Below are 20,067 nucleotides of genomic sequence, written 5' to 3'. Positions count from 1 at the left end.
ATTATAGTTCCCAAGAAGGGAACCCTCGTTGACGGAGATAGAGAACTCTTTTCCACGTTCACTTTCCATCCGTGAGATCTGAGAAAGGCCAGGACAATGTCCGTGTGAGCCTTTACTTGAGGAAGGGACGACGCTCGAATCAGAATGTCGTCCAAGTAAGGTACTACAGCAATGCCCCTTGGTCTTAGCACCGCCAGAAGGGACCCTAGTACCTATGAGAAAATCCTAGGAGCAGTGGCTAATCCGAAAGAAAACGCCACGAACTGGAAATGCTTGTCCAGGAATGCAAACCTTAGGAACCGATGATGTTCCTTGTGGATAGGAATATGTAGATACGCATCCTTGAAATCCACCTTGGTCATGAATTGACCTTCCTGGATGGAAGGAAGAAGTGTTCGAATGGTTTCCATCTTGAATGATGGAACCTTGAGAAACTTGTTCAAGATCTTGAGATCTAAGATTGGTCTGAACGTTCCCTCTTTTTTGGGAACTATGAACAGATTGGAGTAGAACCCCATCCCTTGTTCTCCTAATGGAACAGGATGAATCACTCCCATTTTTAGCAGGTCTTCTACCCAATGTAAGAATGCCTGTCTTCTTATGTGGTCTGAAGACAACTGAGACCTGTGGAACCTCCCCCTTGGAGGAAGCCCCTTGAACTCCAGAGAATAACCTTGGGAGACTATTTCTAGCGCCCAAGGATCCAGAACATCTCTTGCCCCAGCCTGAGCGAAGAGAGAGAGTCTGCCCCCCACCAGATCCGGTCCCGGATCGGGGGCCCGCATTTCATGCTGTCTTGGTAGCAGTGGCAGGTTTCCTGGCCTGCTTTCCTTTGTTCCAGCCTTGCATAGGTCTCCAGGCTGGATTGGCTTGAGAAGTATTACCTTCCTGCTTAGAGGACGTAGCCCTTGGGGCTGATCCGTTTCTGCGAAAGGGACGAAACTTAGGTTTATTTTTGGTCTTGAAAAGACCTATCCTGAGGAAGGGCGTGGCCCTTGCCCCCAGTGATATCAGAGATAATCTCTTTCAAGTCAGGGCCAAAGAGTGTTTTCCCCTTGAAAGGAATGTCAAGCAATTTGTTCTTGGAAGACGCATCCGCTGCCCAAGATTTTAACCAAAGCGCTCTGCGCCACAATAGCAAACCCAGAATTTTTTCGCCGCTAACCTAGCCAATTGCAAGGTGGCGTCTAGGGTGAAAGAATTAGCCAATTTAAGAGCACGAATTCTGTCCATAATCTCCTCATAAGAAGAAGAATTACTAATAATCGCCTTTCCTAGCTCATCAAACTAGAAACACGCGGCTGCAGTGACAGGGACAATGCATGCAATTGGTTGTAGAAGGGAACCTTGCTGAACAAACATCTTTAGCAGACCTTCTAATTTTTTATCCATAGGATCTTGGAAAGCACAACTATCTTCTATGGGTATAGTGGCGCGCTTGTGTAGAGTAGAAACCGCCCCCTCGACCTTGGGGACTGTCTGCCATCAGTCCTTTCTGGGGTCGACTATAGGAAAACAATTTTATAAATATGGGGGGAGGTACTAAAGGTATACCGGGCCTGTCCCATTCTTTACTAACAATGTACGCCACCCGCTTGGATATAGGAAAAGCTTCGGGGGGCCCCGGGGCCTCTAAGAACTTTTCCATTTTACATAGTGGTTCTGGAATGACCAGATAATCACAATCATCCAAATTGGATAACACCTCCTTAAGCAGAGCGCGGAGATGTTCCAACTTAAATTTAAAAGTAATCACATCAGGTTCAGCTTGTTGAGAAATGTTTCCTGAATCTGAAATTTCTCCCTCAGACAAAACCTCCCTGGCCCCCTCAGACTGGTGTAGGGGCCCTTCAGAAACCATATCATCAGCGTTCTCATGCTCTACAGAATTTTCTAAAACAGAGCAGTCGCGCTTTCGCTGATAAGTGGGCATATTGGCTAAAATGTTTTTGATAGAATTATCCATTACAGCCGTTAAATGTTGCATAGTAAGGAGTATTGGCGCACTAGATGTACTAGGGGCCTCCTGTATGGGCAAGACTGGTGTAGACGAAGGAGGGGATGATGCAGTACCATGCTTACTCCCCTCACTTGAGGAATCATCTTGGGCATCATTTTTACTAAAATTTTTTATGACATAAAATACATATAGTTAAATGAGAAGGAACCTTGGTTTCCCCACAGTCAGAACACAATCTATCTGGTAGTTCAGACATGTTAAACAGGCATAAACTTAATAACAAAGCACAAAAAACGTTTTAAAATAAAACCGTTACTGTCACTTTAAATTTTAAACTAAACACACTTTATTACTGCAATTGCGAAAAAGTATGAAGGAATTGTTCAAAATTCACCAAAATTTCACCACAGTGTCTTAAAGCCTTAAAAGTATTGCACACCAAATTTGGAAGCTTTAACCCTTAAAATAACGGAACCGGAGCCGTTTTTATATTTAACCCCTTTACAGTCCCTGGAATCTGCTTTGCTGAGACCCAACCAAGCCCAAAGGGGAATACGATACCAAATGATGCCTTCAGAAAGACTTTTCTATGTATCAGAGCTCCACACACATGCAGCTGCATGCCATGCTGTCCTCAAAAACAAGTGCGCCATACCGGCGCGAAAATGAGGCTCTGACTATGATTAGGGAAAGCCCCTAAAGAATAAGGTGTCAAAAACAGTGCCTGCCGATATAATCATATCAAAATACCCAGAATAAATGATTCCTCAAGGCTAAATATGTGTTAATAATGAATCGATTTAGCCCAGAAAAAGTCTACAGTCTTAATAAGCCCTTGTGAAGCCCTTATTTACTATCTTAATAAACATGGCTTACCGGATCCCATAGGGAAAATGACAGCTTCCAGCATTACATCGTCTTGTTAGAATGTGTCATACCTCAAGCAGTAAGAGACTGCACACTGTTCCCCCAACTGAAGTTAATTGCTCTCAACAGTCCTGTGTGGAACAGCCATGGATTTTAGTTACGGTGCTAAAATCATTTTCCTCATACAAACAGAAATCTTCATCTCTTTTCTGTTTCTGAGTAAATAGTACATACCAGCACTATTTTAAAATAACAAACTCTTGATTGAATAATAAAAACTACAGTTAAACACTAAAAAACTCTAAGCCATCTCCGTGGAGATGTTGCCTGTACAACGGCAAAGAGAATGACTGGGGTAGGCGGAGCCTAGGAGGGATCATGTGACCAGCTTTGCTGGGCTCTTTGCCATTTCCTGTTGGGGAAGAGAATATCCCACAAGTAAGGATGACGCCGTGGACCGGACACACCTATGTTGGAGAAAAAGTAATTAAGGCACTTTAACATTTTTGTACAATACTCTTATTCTTCAATATACTTCTTTATTGCTCACAACTTTGAGATGTCCCACTGCAACACCACCGCAACACCATTCCCAGATGAATGCCTGTTGCTCCCACACACTCTGCAAAAATGGCAGTTTTGCGGGCATTCTCATGTCCGCCCACGGACACACACTGGTCCGCCTCTCATCCTCCCTCTTCCGCCTCAGTTTTCATGACGAACAGAGTATTTTTTTTTCTCCCAAAATCGTGTACTCTCGCGGTTTTAAAACTGTGGCGATTAATCGCGGTTCAAAATCGCATTCACGATTAATCGTGCAGCCCTACTGTGAAGCATGAGATTCAACAGGAGAAATAAATGTAAAAAGGTCTTATTAACCAGTGACCTGTTGATCTATCGAATCACAATACCCAATATCTTATCCCAAACAAACAATTGAACCTGCATACTAATAAAGTCTTGAGATCATATGCAAAGTACCCTTAAAGTCTGGTGTGTCTGGGGTAGAATAGAATCTGAACTGTAGTGGATACCCTCTTGATAAAGTCTGGCCGTTACCAGAGGAAACGCATTGAGGTTACGTGGGTCCAGTCCAACTAGGGATGCACCGAAATTTCGGCCGCAGAAAGTTTCGAACGAAAATGGCATTTTTGGCTATTTCGGTTTTTTTGCCTTTTATTTTCGGTAAAATTATTGTGTAGCATGTTTAAAATTTGATGCTAGCCTAGAACTGCTGTTTAAGTTTATTACTTGACTTACTGTTCTGCATATAATGAGTTTTCTAAGACTATACTTTATTTGGATAATTAGTAAAAAAAACCTGTTAAATATGATTCTGTTACATAGAACTAAATGAAGAATAATACAGTATATTGATATTTATAATTGTTTTAAATAGGGATGCACCAAAATTTTGGTCGCAGAAACATTTTGGCCGAAAATTGCATTTTTTGCCTTTTTATTTTTTTTTCTTGGTAAAATTATTGTGTAGCATATTATTGTTTTAAGATATTTTTGTCCAATTTCAGTGTGTTACTTTCAATAAAAGTGTGGGCTTTTTTTATTGGCTCTAATTATGCAAAAAAAAAAAACTAAAAAAAAACTAATTTGAAAATAATTTGAAAAAATACATTTTCGGTAACCGTTTCGGTTTTCGGCCAAGTGCATCACGGATTTTCGGATTCGGTTTCGGTCCAGAATTTCCATTTCGGTGCATCAAGTCCAATGCAAGCTTATGTCCTAGGTCTTCACTGCTCACCTGACCCCAACACGGCTTAATCCACAAGCTGAAGTAACAGGATCGATAGAGCGGACATAGACAGACTGTCAGCCTGTTATCGAGGAGGATCACACAGTGATATAAATTTTGCACATTGTTTTCTGAGTTAAAAGGATGGGTAATATGACAATACATGCAACGCCCCTGCACGTGAAGTCACAACCAATCACAGCGCACCTGGGGAGACCTGCCCCTTAAAGGGCCATTATACACTCATTTTTTCTTTGCATAAATGTTTTGTAGATTATCTATTTATAAAGCCCATAAAGTTTTTTGTTTTTTTTTAATTTATAATTTTGCTTATTTTTAAATAACATTGCTCTGATTTTCAGACTCCTAACCAAGCCCCAAAGTTTTATTTGAATACCGTCAGCTACCTTCTCCAGCTCCTGTTTGTGTAAAGGGTCTTTTCATATGCAAAAGAGGGGGGGGGGGGAGTGTCTTATTTCCCACTTGCAGTGGGCTTTCCAACTACCTTTTCAACAGAGCTACACTGAAAGCTTTTAAGTACGTTTTTAAACCATTTTATACTGGATTTTTATATCAGTATCTGTGCATCTTATTCTTTATAGTAGTGTCTATTGCATGCAGTTATATGAAAATGAGTGTATACTGTCCCTTTAAGGTCTAGAATAGGCTGAAGTGGTCTGTGGTATCTATTGTCATCCCTTTTTCACAGTATGTCTAAGTATAGCCTTTGAGACAATGATTTTACAATAGTTAACATTATTCTGAGATAATTATCTAAAGTGTGATTATATTAACATGTAGTACAATATTAATGGATGCACTCTATACCTGTTTTTCTGGTGTATGATCCCAGTGTATATGCAGTAAAATATCCCATAATATACCCCAATGCAATCTATAAAAGCTTAAATCGTTGTCTGTCCTTGATGTAAAACTGGCGGCTCTTAACCCATTAGACACCTGGTTTACAGTAAAAATTGTTGTTCTCTAAAATGTGCTCTGACTATTTGTGCTGCCTTGAAATATGCTACGTAGTCTTAAGGTAGCATTTTTCCATAGGGTAGCACTGATCGATAGACTTGGCTATTTGTTTGCATATGATTGCATTTTTCGTCAAGGCTGCACAAATCGTCAAACATCTGGAGCTCAGAAGAGAAGATTAGTTAAGTTAAGCTGCTTTGTGAGTATTTTTGCAGCTCCATTGCATAACACATTAGACCGTTCCAGCATGAGGGATCTAGGGATGTCAGCACGCTAGTTAGAAAGGGAGGGAAAAACCTAGCTCTCTAATTAGTCTGTATTACGAACGTATGCACATGCAGTAAAAGCAAAAACAGAATTTATGTTTACCTGATAAATTACTTTCTCCAACGGTGTGTCCGGTCCACTTGTGGGATATTCTCTTCCCCAACAGGAAATGGCAAAGAGCCCAGCAAAGCTGGTCACATGATCCCTCCTAGGCTCCGCCTTCCCCAGTCATTCGACCGACGTAAAGGAGGAATATTTGCATAGGAGAAACCATATGATACCGTGGTGACTGTAGTTAAAGAAAATAAATTATCAGACCTGATTAAAAAACCAGGGCGGGCCGTGGACCGGACACACCGTTGGAGAAAGTAATTTATCAGGTAAACATAAATTCTGTTTTCTCCAACATAGGTGTGTCCGGTCCACGGCGTCATCCTTACTTGTGGGAACCAATACCAAAGCTTTAGGACACGGATGAAGGGAGGGAGCAAATCAGGTCACCTAGATGGAAGGCACCACGGCTTGCAAAACCTTTCTCCCAAAAATAGCCTCAGAAGAAGCAAAAGTATCAAACTTGTAAAATTTAGTAAAAGTGTGCAGTGAAGACCAAGTCGCTGCCTTACATATCTGATCAACAGAAGCCTCGTTCTTGAAGGCCCATGTGGAAGCCACAGCCCTAGTGGAATGAGCTGTGATTCTTTCAGGAGGCTGCCGTCCGGCAGTCTCATAAGCCAATCTGATGATGCTTTTAATCCAAAAAGAGAGAGAGGTAGAAGTTGCTTTTTGACCTCTCCTTTTACCAGAATAAACAACAAACAAGGAAGATGTTTGTCTAAAATCCTTTGTAGCATCTAAATAGAATTTTAGAGCACGAACAACATCCAAATTGTGCAACAAACGTTCCTTCTTTGAAACTGGATTCGGACACAAAGAAGGCACGACTATCTCCTGGTTAATGTTTTTGTTAGAAACAACTTTCGGAAGAAAACCAGGTTTAGTACGTAAAACCACCTTATCTGCATGGAACACCAGATAAGGAGGAGAACACTGCAGAGCAGATAATTCTGAAACTCTTCTAGCAGAAGAAATTGCAACCAAAAACAAAACTTTCCAAGATAATAACTTAATATCAACGGAATGTAAGGGTTCAAACGGAACCCCCTGAAGAACTGAAAGAACTAAATTGAGACTCCAAGGAGGAGTCAAAGGTTAAACACTAAAAAACTCTAAGCCATCTCCGTGGAGATGTTGCCTGTACAACGGCAAAGAGAATGACTGGGGAAGGCGGAGCCTAGGAGGGATCATGTGACCAGCTTTGCTGGGCTCTTTGCCATTTCCTGTTGGGGAAGAGAATATCCCACAAGTAAGGATGACGCCGTGGACCGGACACACCTATGTTGGAGAAATAGGTAATGGATGTAAATCAGGGGTTGACAATTCTGTTTAAAATTTAGGAGCCACTGAGCCAGTAAGAATATTTAGGAGCCAGACAGTGGTATTTGTATATAAAGAATAACCCAAAAAGTTAGAAGCCAGTGGAAAAATTCTAGGAGCTGGTGGCTCCCTAGCTACTGTGTTAGTCGAACCCTGAAGTAAATTATAAACTTTATCTACACCTAAAGATTTATTTAAATAGCCCATATTGTGTGTGTACACAGTCCCTTTACATTTAAACAGCATTTACTTCTCATTTTCAAGCAAAACAATTTGTCAACATGTTTAATGAGGATCTTTCATATGGATTATTGCCAATTAGTACAGTATCCCTTAAAATATCAGGTGTAGTGATGAAAAAACAACATTCATAGAGCATTAAATAGGATTCCTGAAAAGGAAAGGTCATTCACTTGACCACAATGTATTGATTACCTTACAAAACTTCTTACCTTGTCTCATAAGCATCAACTGATGCTCATGCCGAGCAGCTTCCATTTCAGACTCCAGTTTTTCTTTAGCTTCTCTGATGTTCCTGTCAACCTGTTCTCTCTGCTGCTTCTCCATCTCATCAAGTGCTTTCCATCGGGAGGAATATTCAAATTCAAATGTGCCTGGTTGTGCAAAACGTGGTGGTTCCTCCCTCTCTCTAAAAAATAACATAGTGCAAAAAGATAATGATCTGTGTTAGTACATTTTACTGTTGCTTGCATTTAAAGGGACAGCGTACACCAATTTTCATGTAACTGCATGTAATAGACATTTATAGATAAATACACCCCCGAATAGGCTATATAAATGGATCATCTAAAAGACATTTATGCAAAGAAAGATCTAGTGTACAATGTCCCTTTAACTGTGTTAAATCTTTGCAAAAACAGCAATGCACTACTGGGAGCTAGCTGATTACATCTGGAGAGCCCATGACAAGTTGCATGTGTGTAACCCAGTGCTCATTTATCACAGATGTTTCAGGCGTCTTTACATTTTGGCCATGGTGCAGATTTGTGGTTTCTGCTTGTGAAAATGCTCTGTACTGAAGCGGGAGAAGTGATAGTATAAAGCTGCATTTCTAGTCTTCATGCAGACATAAGCATTTTCATTAATATTCATAATGTGCAGGGGAGATTGATGCTGTTTAATAGGCAGAATCAGCTCTCCTAAAGACTGCAGTACGTGGGAGAGCTTTAATTCTGCATGTCAAAATGCTAACCTGTTTATGTAAAAACAGTAAACACTTTGTAATTCTCTCCTCAGCAGAACAGAACATTATATATATAAAAATAGAGACCGCACTCATAGGTCTTAATACACCTTAGTGACTTTTAATATCAGTAACATTTCGGGGTTTCCCCCTTTATCTAACATGTTTGATAAAGGGGGAAACCCCGAAACGTTACTGATATTAAAAGTCACTAAGGTGTATTGATTAAGACCTATGAGTGCGGTCTCTATTTTTGATCCACATGTGTATTTATGCACCGCACCTGGGCAATTGTATAACAAACGAGAGTGCTAGGTAAAGGACGTGTGTGTGTGTGTGTGTATATATATATAATATATTATATTATATATATATATATATATATATATATATATATATATATATATATATATATATATATATATATATTCATTCAATTAGGGAAAGACATGTAGCAGAGTTGGCCTTGATAATTCACTAGGGTGCATTTCAAGTTCTGAGAATTAGAAATGAAATAAAAAGAAAACTAAAATAAATAAAAAGTATACTGCAATGTTGTTTCATCATGCATAACTAAACACTTTATACAAAAATATCAAGGTGTTTACCCAACTGTCCCAGACAGCCCCAGCACTGTCTCCAACCATCGGGTAACCTTATAGCCCTAAACAACCAAATTCCCCCAACAAACCACTCAAGTTATCCAACTCCGATCCGACCATCTAAAACCCCACCATATATTTTTCTAGGCTCTGCCTCTTATAGAATAACAGGTCCTTTGAACAATTATTGGAATGCACAGTACAGCTGTGAAAAAAATATGTATTTGGCTCTCAAGTCAGAATATTGCTGCAATATTTTGGCTGCTGCAATATGCCACAGCCAGAATGTATCTGTGCTATACACTGGCATTTAAAAGTTTGGGGTCACTTGGACATTTACTTGTTTTTGAAAGAAAAACAAAATGTATGCTTACCTGATAAATTTCTTTCCGGGCATGGAGAGTCTACTATTTCCTTCTAATTACTAGTGAGAATTCAACTCCTGGCCAGCAGGAGGCGGCAAAGAGCACCCCAGCAGAGCTGTTAAGCGTCACTTCCCTTACCCATAATCCCCAGTCATTCGGCCGAAGGAAAATGGAAAGAGAAGATAACACAAGGGCATAGAGGTGCCTGAGGTTTTACCAAAAATTATCCGTCTTAAATGTAAATAAGGGCGGTCGTGGACTCTCCATGCCCGGAAAGAAAGAAATTTATCAGGTAAGCATACGTTTTGTTTTCTTTCATAAGGCATGGAGAGTCCATGATTTCATTCCAATTACTAGTGGGAACCAATACCCAAGAGGGGGAATAGGTACGCCAGACTGAAAAGGCACCGCCAGAGCATCTATCAGAGAGGCTTCAGGCTCTCTTGATCTTGAAACATACTTTGGGATCTTGGCGGATAGATGTGACGCCATCAGATCCAACTCTGGAACCCCCCACCTGAGAGTTATCATTGTGAAAATGGGTGGAGAGCCCAATCCCCAGGATGAAAGGCCTGCTTCCACCCCTGGGATATGGATGTCAGAGGGGAGACATTTGTGAGACTCCGCCCACTGGAAAATGTGAGTCACCTTATTCATTGCTAAGGAATTCCGAGTTCCTCCCTGGTGATTGATGTATGCCACTGAGGTGATATTGTCCGATTTAAATCTGATAAACCGGACTATAGCTTTTTGAGGCCAGGCTATCAAGGCATTGTAAATTGCCCTCAACTCTAGGATGTTTACGGTAAGAGAAGACTCCTCTCAAGTCAAAAGACCCTGAGCCTTAAGAGAATCCCAAACTGCTTCCCAGCCTGAAAGGCTGGTGTCTGTGGTCACAATTCCCCAGGATGGTCCAAGGAAGCATGTACCCTGAGACAGATGGTCCTGAAAAATCCACCAAGATAGAGAGTCTTTTGAAAGAGGATCCAGAGCTATCTTCTGCGAGAGGTCTGAGTGGTCTCCGTTCAATTGTCTGAGCATGCAGAACTGCAGTGGTCTCAGATGGAACCAAGCAAACGGAATGATGTCCATGGAAGCAATCATCAGACCAATTTACTTCCATACACTGAGCCACAGATGGACGGGAAGAGGACTGAAGTGAAAGGAAAGAAGCCAGAAGTTTGGATCTTCTGACCTCTGTCAGAAAAAAAACTTAATGAACAGAGTCTATAATCTTTCCTAAGAAACATACCCTGGTGTCTGGCACTAGGAAAATCTTTTCCAGATTTACTTTCCACCTGTGGGAACCAAGAATAGACAAAAAGATCTCTGTATGAGATTTTGCTAACTGAAAAGATGGCACTTGAACAAAGATGTCGTCCAGATGAGGCCCCACTGCTATCCCTTGAGATCTGACCACCGCCAAAAAGGGGCCCTAGGAACTTTGTAAAGATTTGACAAGCCGTGGCAAGACTAAAGGGAAGAGCAACAAATTGGAAATGTTTGTCCAAAAAGACAACCCGAAGGAAATGGTGATGTTCTCTGTGAATGGGAACATGCAGATACGCATCCTTCAGTTCTATGGTAGTCAAAAACTGACCTTCCTGAACCAAGGAAAGAATGGAATGAATAGTTTCCATTTTGAAAGACGAAAATTTCCCTCGTTTTTGGAAACTAAACAAAAGAGAATGATTTGAATAGAATCCTTGACCCTGTTCCTCTACAGGAACTGGAACAATCACTCCTAGTGAAGAAAGGTCCTATAAGAAGGCCTCTCTCTACCTGGTTTGCAGATAACCTTGACAGGATAAATCTGCCCCAAGGGAGATAAGACTTTAATCCTAATCTGTATACCTGAGATACTACCTCCAGGGGCCAAGGATCTGGGACATCACGGATCCAAGCCCAAGGAAAAAAAAAAAAAGGAAAAACCTGCCCCGCACCTTATCCAAGACTGTATTGGGGACGGTCCCTTCATGCCGATTTAGAATCAGCGGAAGGCTTCTTGGCTTGCTTCCCCTTGTTCCAAGGCTGCCTGGATTTCCATGAGGACCTGGATAGCTCCAGTTTGGGAGAGGAAGACTTTGGGTCGCCAAAATGAAGAATTTTGGCGACCCTTGGGTCTATTCTTCTTGTCCTGAGATAGGAAGGAACCCTTCCCACCAGGAATACTGGAAATTATTTTTACCAAACCAGGACCAAATAACATCTTTGGACTTGGAAGATATATCTGCAGACCAATAATTTAACCAGAGAGCTTTGCAAGGCGGAAGATATTGGTTCCCAGTCTAACCACATGCATAATGGTATCACAGATAAATGTATTAGACATCTATAGAGTCCTGATCCTATCCTGGATCTCCTCTATCTTAGTCTCTTCTGAAATTAGGTCAGACAAGGCATTGCACCAATAGGATGCTGCTGTAATCCCAAATGAATGTACATCTTGCTTAAACACAATTTTTTTCTTTCAGGATTCAGATAGAGCATGCAATGTTAAGCAAATTTCTAATTTACTCCTATTAACAATTTTTCTTTGTTCTCTTGCTATCTTTATTTGAAAAAGGCATCTAAGCTAAGGAGCCAGCTAATTTTTGGTTCAGACCCTGGACAGCACTTGTTTATTGCTGCTGTCCAATCAGCAAGGACAACCCAGGTTGTGAACCAAAAATGGGCCGGCTTCTAAACTTACATTCTTGTTTTTCAAATAAAGATAGCAAAAGCATGAATAAAAATTAATAGGAGTAAATTAGAAAGTTGCTTAAAATTGCATGCTCTATCTGAATCATGAAAGAAAAAAAATTGGGTTCAGTGTCCCTTTAAATAAGCCTTCAGATTCTAATCCATGGAATCCTTAAAGGACGCACTATCCTCAATAGAACAGTGGATATCTGGACCAGATTAGATTAGAGAACTCCCCCTACCTTAGGCACAATGCGCCACTAGTCGCGCACAGAGTCCGTAACAGGAAACAAAAAAAGAAAGAATGTCCGGCTCTTCCCATTCTGGAGCAATAATTTCCGTCATCCGGTCTGTAACTGGAAAAAATCCTCAACAGATGAAGGAATAACATCAAACACTCTGTTAAGCTTATTAGATTTCTAAGGAGTTTCAGCATTCTTGATCTGCTACTCTACAAAACACATAGTCAGAAATTTCTCCCTCAGAATCTGCTGAGGAATTACCTTCATCAGATAACCGAGTTAGGGCGACTAGTGCAGACCTAGCGGAGTCAGAACTTTTAGACTGGGACCTAGACTTTCTCTCCGCTTACCAGTCACCGGAAAGACTGACAGGACTGCAGAAGTTAATTGTGGAGCAAAATCTCCTGGTAAAAAAATATCCCCAGGAATGTATTGAGAAGAACCGCAGGACACTGCATGTGAAAGCAGATAACGCTTGAGACATTAGAGGAAAGAATTGAGGCATGGCCTCAACTACAGGCTCGGAAAAGGAATTCTTATCCCTTGACAACACAGTTTTATTGAAACATGTGGTATAAAATAGCACAGGAGGAACAATAGTTACCTCCAAGCAAAATAAACATATGTCAAAATTGGCAGATAAGGCAGGATCAGAGTCCATAGGAAGGAAACACAATACCACTGAATGACTGTTTGATTTATTATAATTAATGAAAAACTGAGACAAAATAAATAAAGACCATAAATTAAGGAAATAACTTTATTTGCAACCTCTTGATATCATACCCTAAGGGCTGAAATCACTCAACATTCCGGCAAACAGGAAACAGAGCCCACTATTTAAAAAATAGAACTCTACACCAGAGTAGAGCAGAGACGATCTAACTTCTCTATAGACTATATTCAAGTCCTAATGAGCTTCCCGTCCTAAGATATGGAAAAGAAGGCTGCTAAAGTAAGCTTCCCACACTCTGCGACGTACTGAGCAAAACTGAAGCGGAAGAGCGGCGGTCACGTGAGCGCAAGATAGATTTTACAACTGCACCGCGAAACAAAAGCGCAACTCATAACCGGATAAAAAAAAAAAACATCCCAAAACCACTAACGAAAGTCCCATATATTAAAATAAAGGACAAGTACCACTCCTTAAAGGAAATAAAATGCCATAGTCATGAATAAACCCACAACCAGCCTAGTAAAGTAGTCTCTTAAGGGGTATCTTATTAACCCCTTATGTCCCACAGTGCTTGCACGTAAAAGTTTTACACCTGCTCTGTCCTTTATGAATCCCTATATGAAGGGATATATTAGTCATTCAAACCCACCAGGGAGCATTTGACCTTCCCAAGGAACCACCAGGTGTATGATAACCTGTAAAAAGGCATTAACCTCTAAAAGTGCTGTCCTTCCACCTAGAAGGAAAAAGCACTTACCTGTGGCTCCGGCTGTAGGACAGGAACACTTCTTGGGTGTGACAGATTTACTCCTATCAGGGACCTGTAGAAAAAGAAGAAAAAAAAAACAACCCTGGTTTTCTATAATAGGGGTAGCAATAATGTTAGAGGTTAAGCAAGGGCCACCTCGCCGCCTTCTAAATGCTAAAAGCCACCATTACTCTTACTAAAAAGAGACTGGCATGGACACAGCATAGCCCCAATCCTTGCTTGCAGGGAAAAGTACCCATTAAAGGATTAAATATCTTCAGACACCATCTTCGCACATCCTCCCTTGACAGAGGCAAAGAGAATGACTGGGGATTATGGGTAAGGGAAGTGACATTTAACAGCTTTGTTGGAGTGCTCTTTGCCTCCTCCTACTGGCCAGGAGTTGAATTCCTTGAAGGAGGAAGGCTATCACTCCATTTTGCATTGCCATGCCCTGTGGACGGTGCTTGATTGAAGCCTATTTCCTCCTACAACAGGACAATGACCCAAAGCACAGCTCCAAACTATGCAAAAAATTATTTAGGAAAGAAGCAGTCAGCTGATATTCTGTCTTTAATGGAGTGGCCAGCAGTCACCGAATCTCAACTCTACTGAGCTGTTGTGGGAGCAGCTTGACCATATGGTACATAAGAAGTGCCCATCAAGCCATTCCAACTTGTGGGAGGTACTTCAGGAAGTATAGGGTGAAATCTCTTTAGATTACCTCAACAACTTAGCAACTAGAATGGCATAGGTCTGAAAGGCTGTAATTACTGCACATAGAGGATTCTTTGACAAAACCAAAGTTTGAAGGACACTTATTATTTCACTTAAAATTCATTATTTCTAAACTTGTCAATAACTATTTCTTATTCAAACTAATTTCATGTATGTTTTCATGGAAAATAAGGAAATGTCTAAGTGACCCCAGACTTTTGAACGGCAGTGTATGTTAACACCTCCTCTTTTAAATAAAACTGTTATACTACAGCTATTTATTATTACCCATATTCAACTTTATTACCAGTTCAAACTCAGCAATACAGCAGATAAATCAAGTAAGGATACTGCATTAAATGTATCCACATGTCTCACAAAGAAGAGTGTGGTCAATGTTAATAACAAAGTAAAAATCTGACACCAGGGCATAACGAGGGAAGCCCTGGTGACAAGATTAAGGGCCCGAATGAGAAACCAGTTACCTAGAGAAGGTAAACTACAAATAAGAAATGGGTAAATGTTCAGAAGAATAGTAAACAATATAACGTATGAAAGAGTAGAGGATAGGGGTAGGATAAGAGGTCATATCTCTATAATTCTGGAAGAGGATGGTCCACTTTCACAAATTATAGCAACATCTACCATCTACTACCCCACTAAACATAATGCCCTGGCTTCCCACTTAAAAAGATGTTTATTAAAAGTCAACATACTGGGGGGGGGGGGGAGTGAATGAGTCCAAAGGTGGGTGTGTAGGCATGTTGCTTACAGTTTTATGTTTCTATTGTTTCAAACAAATTTATATAAAAGTATGTAGGATACATATTTTTATAAATAAAAATGTTCTAAATTTTAGGAACCTCTTGCCTAAAAGAAATTTGGACTGTAACTTAAAATCTTTTAATGTATCTGTGTGTACTGAGTTAGATAATACATATTAAACAACATACTTCAGATACTGTGGAGTCTTCTGCATAAGTTTTTCTGGTAAGCCATCTTCATCATCAAATTGCTCCATTGGTTCCACAATAACTGGACGAGGAGTTCTAAAATGAGTAAAAACAGAATAAAAAAATTGTAACCTTTTTAACATATGCTTCATTACATGCCAATACTAGATTTAAATGTATTGTATATAAATGTAATATAGATAAGGATCATGTATATTTACTTCGAATTATTAAATAATTGTTGGAATATGACTGAAGTGATAGATAAGTGCATAGCAGATGAATAACTGGAGGGCTGGGAATTTTAAAAAGGCCTAAGATTGAATTAGTTGAATAAATTAGTTTGAATAAAAATGTGTCTCTAAAAATATTTGTCACAAACAGGTCCTACAGGAGAGTCTGCGGCTTGGTTCAGTAGGTGCAAGGAGTTCCTAAATCATCATTCTAGTCTGTCCTAGACCAAGAAAATGACAACAAACATCCCATTTTAGTGTCACCCAAACTTATATACATCTGACTACTGCCACCACCAGGAAATTTTAATTTAGAGTCATCAGTTAACCAAAGTAAAAGATTTTAATTCAAAGTCACATTTGGCAAAACAATTTATATAAAAACACAATATATTTCTACTTGTTACTGTACTATATCAACAGTCTCTTCAGTTACCTAGCTCAAATTTAAGACAAAACTAAACTAATTTGGTATTTATTATTATAGACAAAAATAATCAAAGTGCATTTACATAAAAAGAATTACAATATAGTTTACCTTGTGCCAGAGATAATTTTCTATGCACCATGGTACCCTATATATTTTTAGCCCTAAGGTATTTAATTTTTTCAGCATGGTAAAAGGGAAATTTATGCTTACTTGATAAATTGATTTCTTCTACGATACGACGAGTCCACGGATTTCATCCTTACTTGTGGGATATTATCCTCCTTCTAACAGGAAGTGGCAAAGAGCACCACAGCAGAGCTGTATATATAGCTCCTCCCTTCCCCTCCAGTCATTCGACCGAAGGTTATAGGAAGAGAAAGGAAAAGCTAAAAAGTGCAGAGGTGACTGAAGATATAAATAATCTGTCTTAAATTGACAGGGAGGGCCGTGGACTCGTCGTATCGTAGAAGAAATCAATTTATCAGGTAAGCATAAATTTCCTTTTCTTCTACAAGATATGATGAGTCCACGGATTTCATCCTTACTTGTGGGATACAATACCAAAGCAACAGGACACGGACGAAAGGGAGAGACAAGACAGAGACGGAAGGCACCACTGCTTGAAGAACTTTTCTCCCAAAAACAACCTCAGAAGAAGCAAAAGTATCAAATTTGTAAAATTTGGAAAAAGTATGAAGAGACGACCAAGTCGCAGGAACTAGCTGACAAACCTTTCTCCAATCCTTCTAGGAGAAAGGATAGAATCCTAGGAATCCTAACTTTACTCCATGAGTAGCCCTTGGATTCACACCAATAAAGATATTTACGCCATATCTTATGATGGATCTTTCTAGTGACAGGCTTTTTAGCCTGTATCAAAGTACTGATAACCTAATCAGAAAATCCCCACTTTGATAAAATCAAGCGTTCAATCTCCACGCAGTCACCTGCAGAGAAATTAGATTTGGATGTTAGAAAGGACCTTGAATGAGAAGGTCCTGTCTCAAAGGAAGTTTCCACGGTGGCAGAGAGGACATGTCCACTAGATCCGCATACCAAGTCCTGCGTGACCACGCAGGCGCTATCAGGATCACTGAAGCTATATCCTGTATGATTCGAGCAATCACGCGTGGAAGGAGAGTAAACAGTGGAAACACATAAGCTAGGCTGAACGACCAAGTCACTGCCAAGGCATCTATCAGTTCGGCCTGGGGATCCCTCGACCTGGATCCGTATCTTGGGAGCTTGGCATTCTGTCGAAATGCCATCAGATCCAATTCCGGTTTGCCCCATTGGCGAATTAGTGAGGCAAATACCTCCGGGTGGAGTTCCCACTCCCCCGGATGAAAGGTCTGTCGGCTTAGAAAATCCGCTTCCCAGTTCTCTACTCCTGGGATGTAGATTACCGACAGATGACAAGAGTGGGCCTCCCCCCATCGGATTATCTTGGATATTTCTATCATCGCTAAGGAACTCCTTGTTCCCCCATGATGATTGATATATGCTACAGTCGTGATTTTGTCCGACTGGAGTCTGATGAATTTGGACGAAGCCAACTGAGGCCACGCCTGAAGCGCATTGAATATTGCTCTCAGTTCCAGAATATTGATTGGAAGTAGAGACTCCACCTGAGTCAAAACACCCTGAGCCGTCAGGGAATTCCAGACTGCACCCCAGCCCAGTAGGCTGGCGTCCGTTGTCACTATCACCCACGAGGGTCTGCGGAAACAAGTCCCCTGGGACAGATGATCCGGCGACAACCACCAAAGAAGAGAGTCTCTGGTTTCTTGACCTAGATTTATCTGAGGAGATAAATCCGCATAATCCCTATTCCACTGTCCGAGCATGCACAGCTGCAGTGGTCTGAGATGAAAGCGAGCAAACGAAATGATGTCCATTGCCGCTACCATTAATCCAATTACCTCCATACACTGAGCCACTGATGGCCGAGGAATGGACTGAAGTGCTCGGCAAGTATTTAGAATCTTTGATTTTCTGACCTCCGTCAGAAATATTTTCATGTCTACCAAGTCTATCAGAGTTCCCAAGAAAGGAACCCTTGTCTGTGGAACTAGTGAACTTTTCTCTATGTTCACCTTCCAACCGTAAGTTCTCAGTAAAGACAACACTGTGTCCGTGTGAGATTTTGTCAGTTGATACGTGGACGCCTGGATTAGAATATCGTCCAGATAAGGCGCGACCACTATGCCTCGCGGTCTGAGAACCGCCAGAAGAGACCCTAGAACCTTTGTGAAGATTCTGGGTGCTGTGGCCAACCCGAAGGGAAGAGCCACGAACTGATGTTTGTCTAGGAAGGCAAAACTTAGAAACTGATGATGATCCTTGTGGATAGGAATATGAAGGTAAGCATCCTTCAAGTTCATGGTAGTCATATATTGACCCTCCTGGATCATTGCTAACATTGTTCGTATAGTCTAAATCTTGAACGATGGGACTCTGAGAAACTTGTTTAGACACTTGAGATCTAAAATGGGTCTGAAAGTTCCCTCTTTTTTGGGAACCACGAAAAGATTTGAGTAAAACCCCTGTTCCTTTTCCGATTTTGGAACGGGACAAATTACTCCCATGGTAAAAAGGTCTTTTACACAGCGTAAGAACGCCTTTTTTTTTTTAGCTGGTCTACGGATAATCTTGAAAGATGAAATCTCCCTCTTGGGAGAAAGTCCTCTAATTCCAATTAATAACCATGGGTCACTATTTCTAGTGCCCAGGGGTCCTGAACATCTCTTGCCCAAGCCTGGGCGAAGAAAGAGAGTCTGCCCCCTACTAGATCCAGTCCCGGATCAGGGGCCGCCCCTTCATGCTGTTTTAGTAGCAGCAGCAGGCTTTTTGGATTGTTTACCTTTATTCCAATTCTGGTTGGGTCTCCAGACTGACTTAGATTGGGTAAAATTCCCTTCCTGCTTTGTGGAAGAAGAGGAAGCGGAGGGTCCTCCTTTAAAGTTCCGAAAGGAGCGAAAAACTAAATTTATGCTTACCTGATAAATTTATTTCTCTTGTGGTGTATCCAGTCCACGGGTTCATCCATTACTTGTGGGATATTCTCCTTCCCAACAGGAAGCTGCAAGAGGACACCCACAGCAGAGCTGTCTATATAGCTCCACCCCTAACTGCCACCCCCAGTCATTCGACCGAAGACAAGCAAGAAAAAAAGGAGAAACTATAGGGTGCAGTGGTGACTGTAGTTTAATAATAAAAAACACCTGCCTTAAAATGACAGGGCGGGCCGTGGACTGGATACACCACAAGAGAAATACATTTATCAGCTAAGCATAAATTTTGTTTTCTCTTGTAAAGGTGTATCCAGTCCACGGGTTCATCCATTACTTGTGGGATACCAATACCAAAGCTTTAGGACACGGGTGAAGGGAGGGACAAGGCAGGAACTTAAACGCAAGGTACCACTGCCTTTAAGACCATTCTCCCAAAAATAGCCTCCGAAGAAGCAAAAGTATCAAATTTATAGAATTTAGAAAAGGTATGAAACGAAGACCAAGTCGCCGCCTTACAAATCTGTTCAACAGAGGCCTCATTTTTAAAAGCCCATTTGGAAGCTACCGCTCTAGTAGAATGAGCTGTAATTCTTTCAGGAGGCTGCAGGCCAGCAGTCTCATAAGCTAAGCGAATTATGCTTCTTAGCCAAAAGGAAAGAGAAGTTGCCGAAGCCTTTTGGCCTCTCCTCTGTCCAGAGTAGACAACAAACAAAGCAGATGTTTGACGAAAATCTTTCGTAGCTTGTAAATAAAACTTTAAAGCACGAACCACATCAAGATTGTGTAATAGACGTTCCTTCTTTGAAAAAGGATTAAGACATAGGGAAGGAACAACAATCTCCTGATTGAAATTCTTATTAGATACCACCTTAGGCAGAAACCCAGGTTTGGTACGTAACACTACCTTATCTGCATGGAAAATCAGATAAGGGGAATCACACT

General features: G+C 40.8%; 1 protein-coding gene across 2 annotated transcripts in view; it reads right to left on the bottom strand.

Annotated features, from left to right (window-relative positions):
* The window catches only part of PSPC1 (paraspeckle component 1), a 442,506-nt gene that overhangs the window by 347,820 nt on the left and 74,619 nt on the right, over nucleotides 1-20,067 (bottom strand). For both annotated transcript variants that reach the window (XR_008401465.1, XM_053708532.1), the window contains exons 3-4: nucleotides 15,449-15,544; nucleotides 7,712-7,908 (exon numbers count right to left, since the gene is read on the bottom strand). Coding sequence is in view for 1 of the 2 variants with exons in the window: in XM_053708532.1 (XP_053564507.1) it covers nucleotides 7,712-7,908; nucleotides 15,449-15,544 (293 nt within the window). In the remaining variant the exon portion in view is untranslated. The remainder of the gene's footprint in view (nucleotides 1-7,711; nucleotides 7,909-15,448; nucleotides 15,545-20,067) is intronic.

This window comes from Bombina bombina, chromosome 3, assembly GCF_027579735.1.
Source record: "Bombina bombina isolate aBomBom1 chromosome 3, aBomBom1.pri, whole genome shotgun sequence".
In the NCBI taxonomy this organism is placed as follows: Eukaryota; Metazoa; Chordata; class Amphibia; order Anura; family Bombinatoridae; genus Bombina; species Bombina bombina.
Note: the sequence above shows the minus strand (reverse complement) of the source record. Positions and strands in the feature narration are given on the sequence as shown.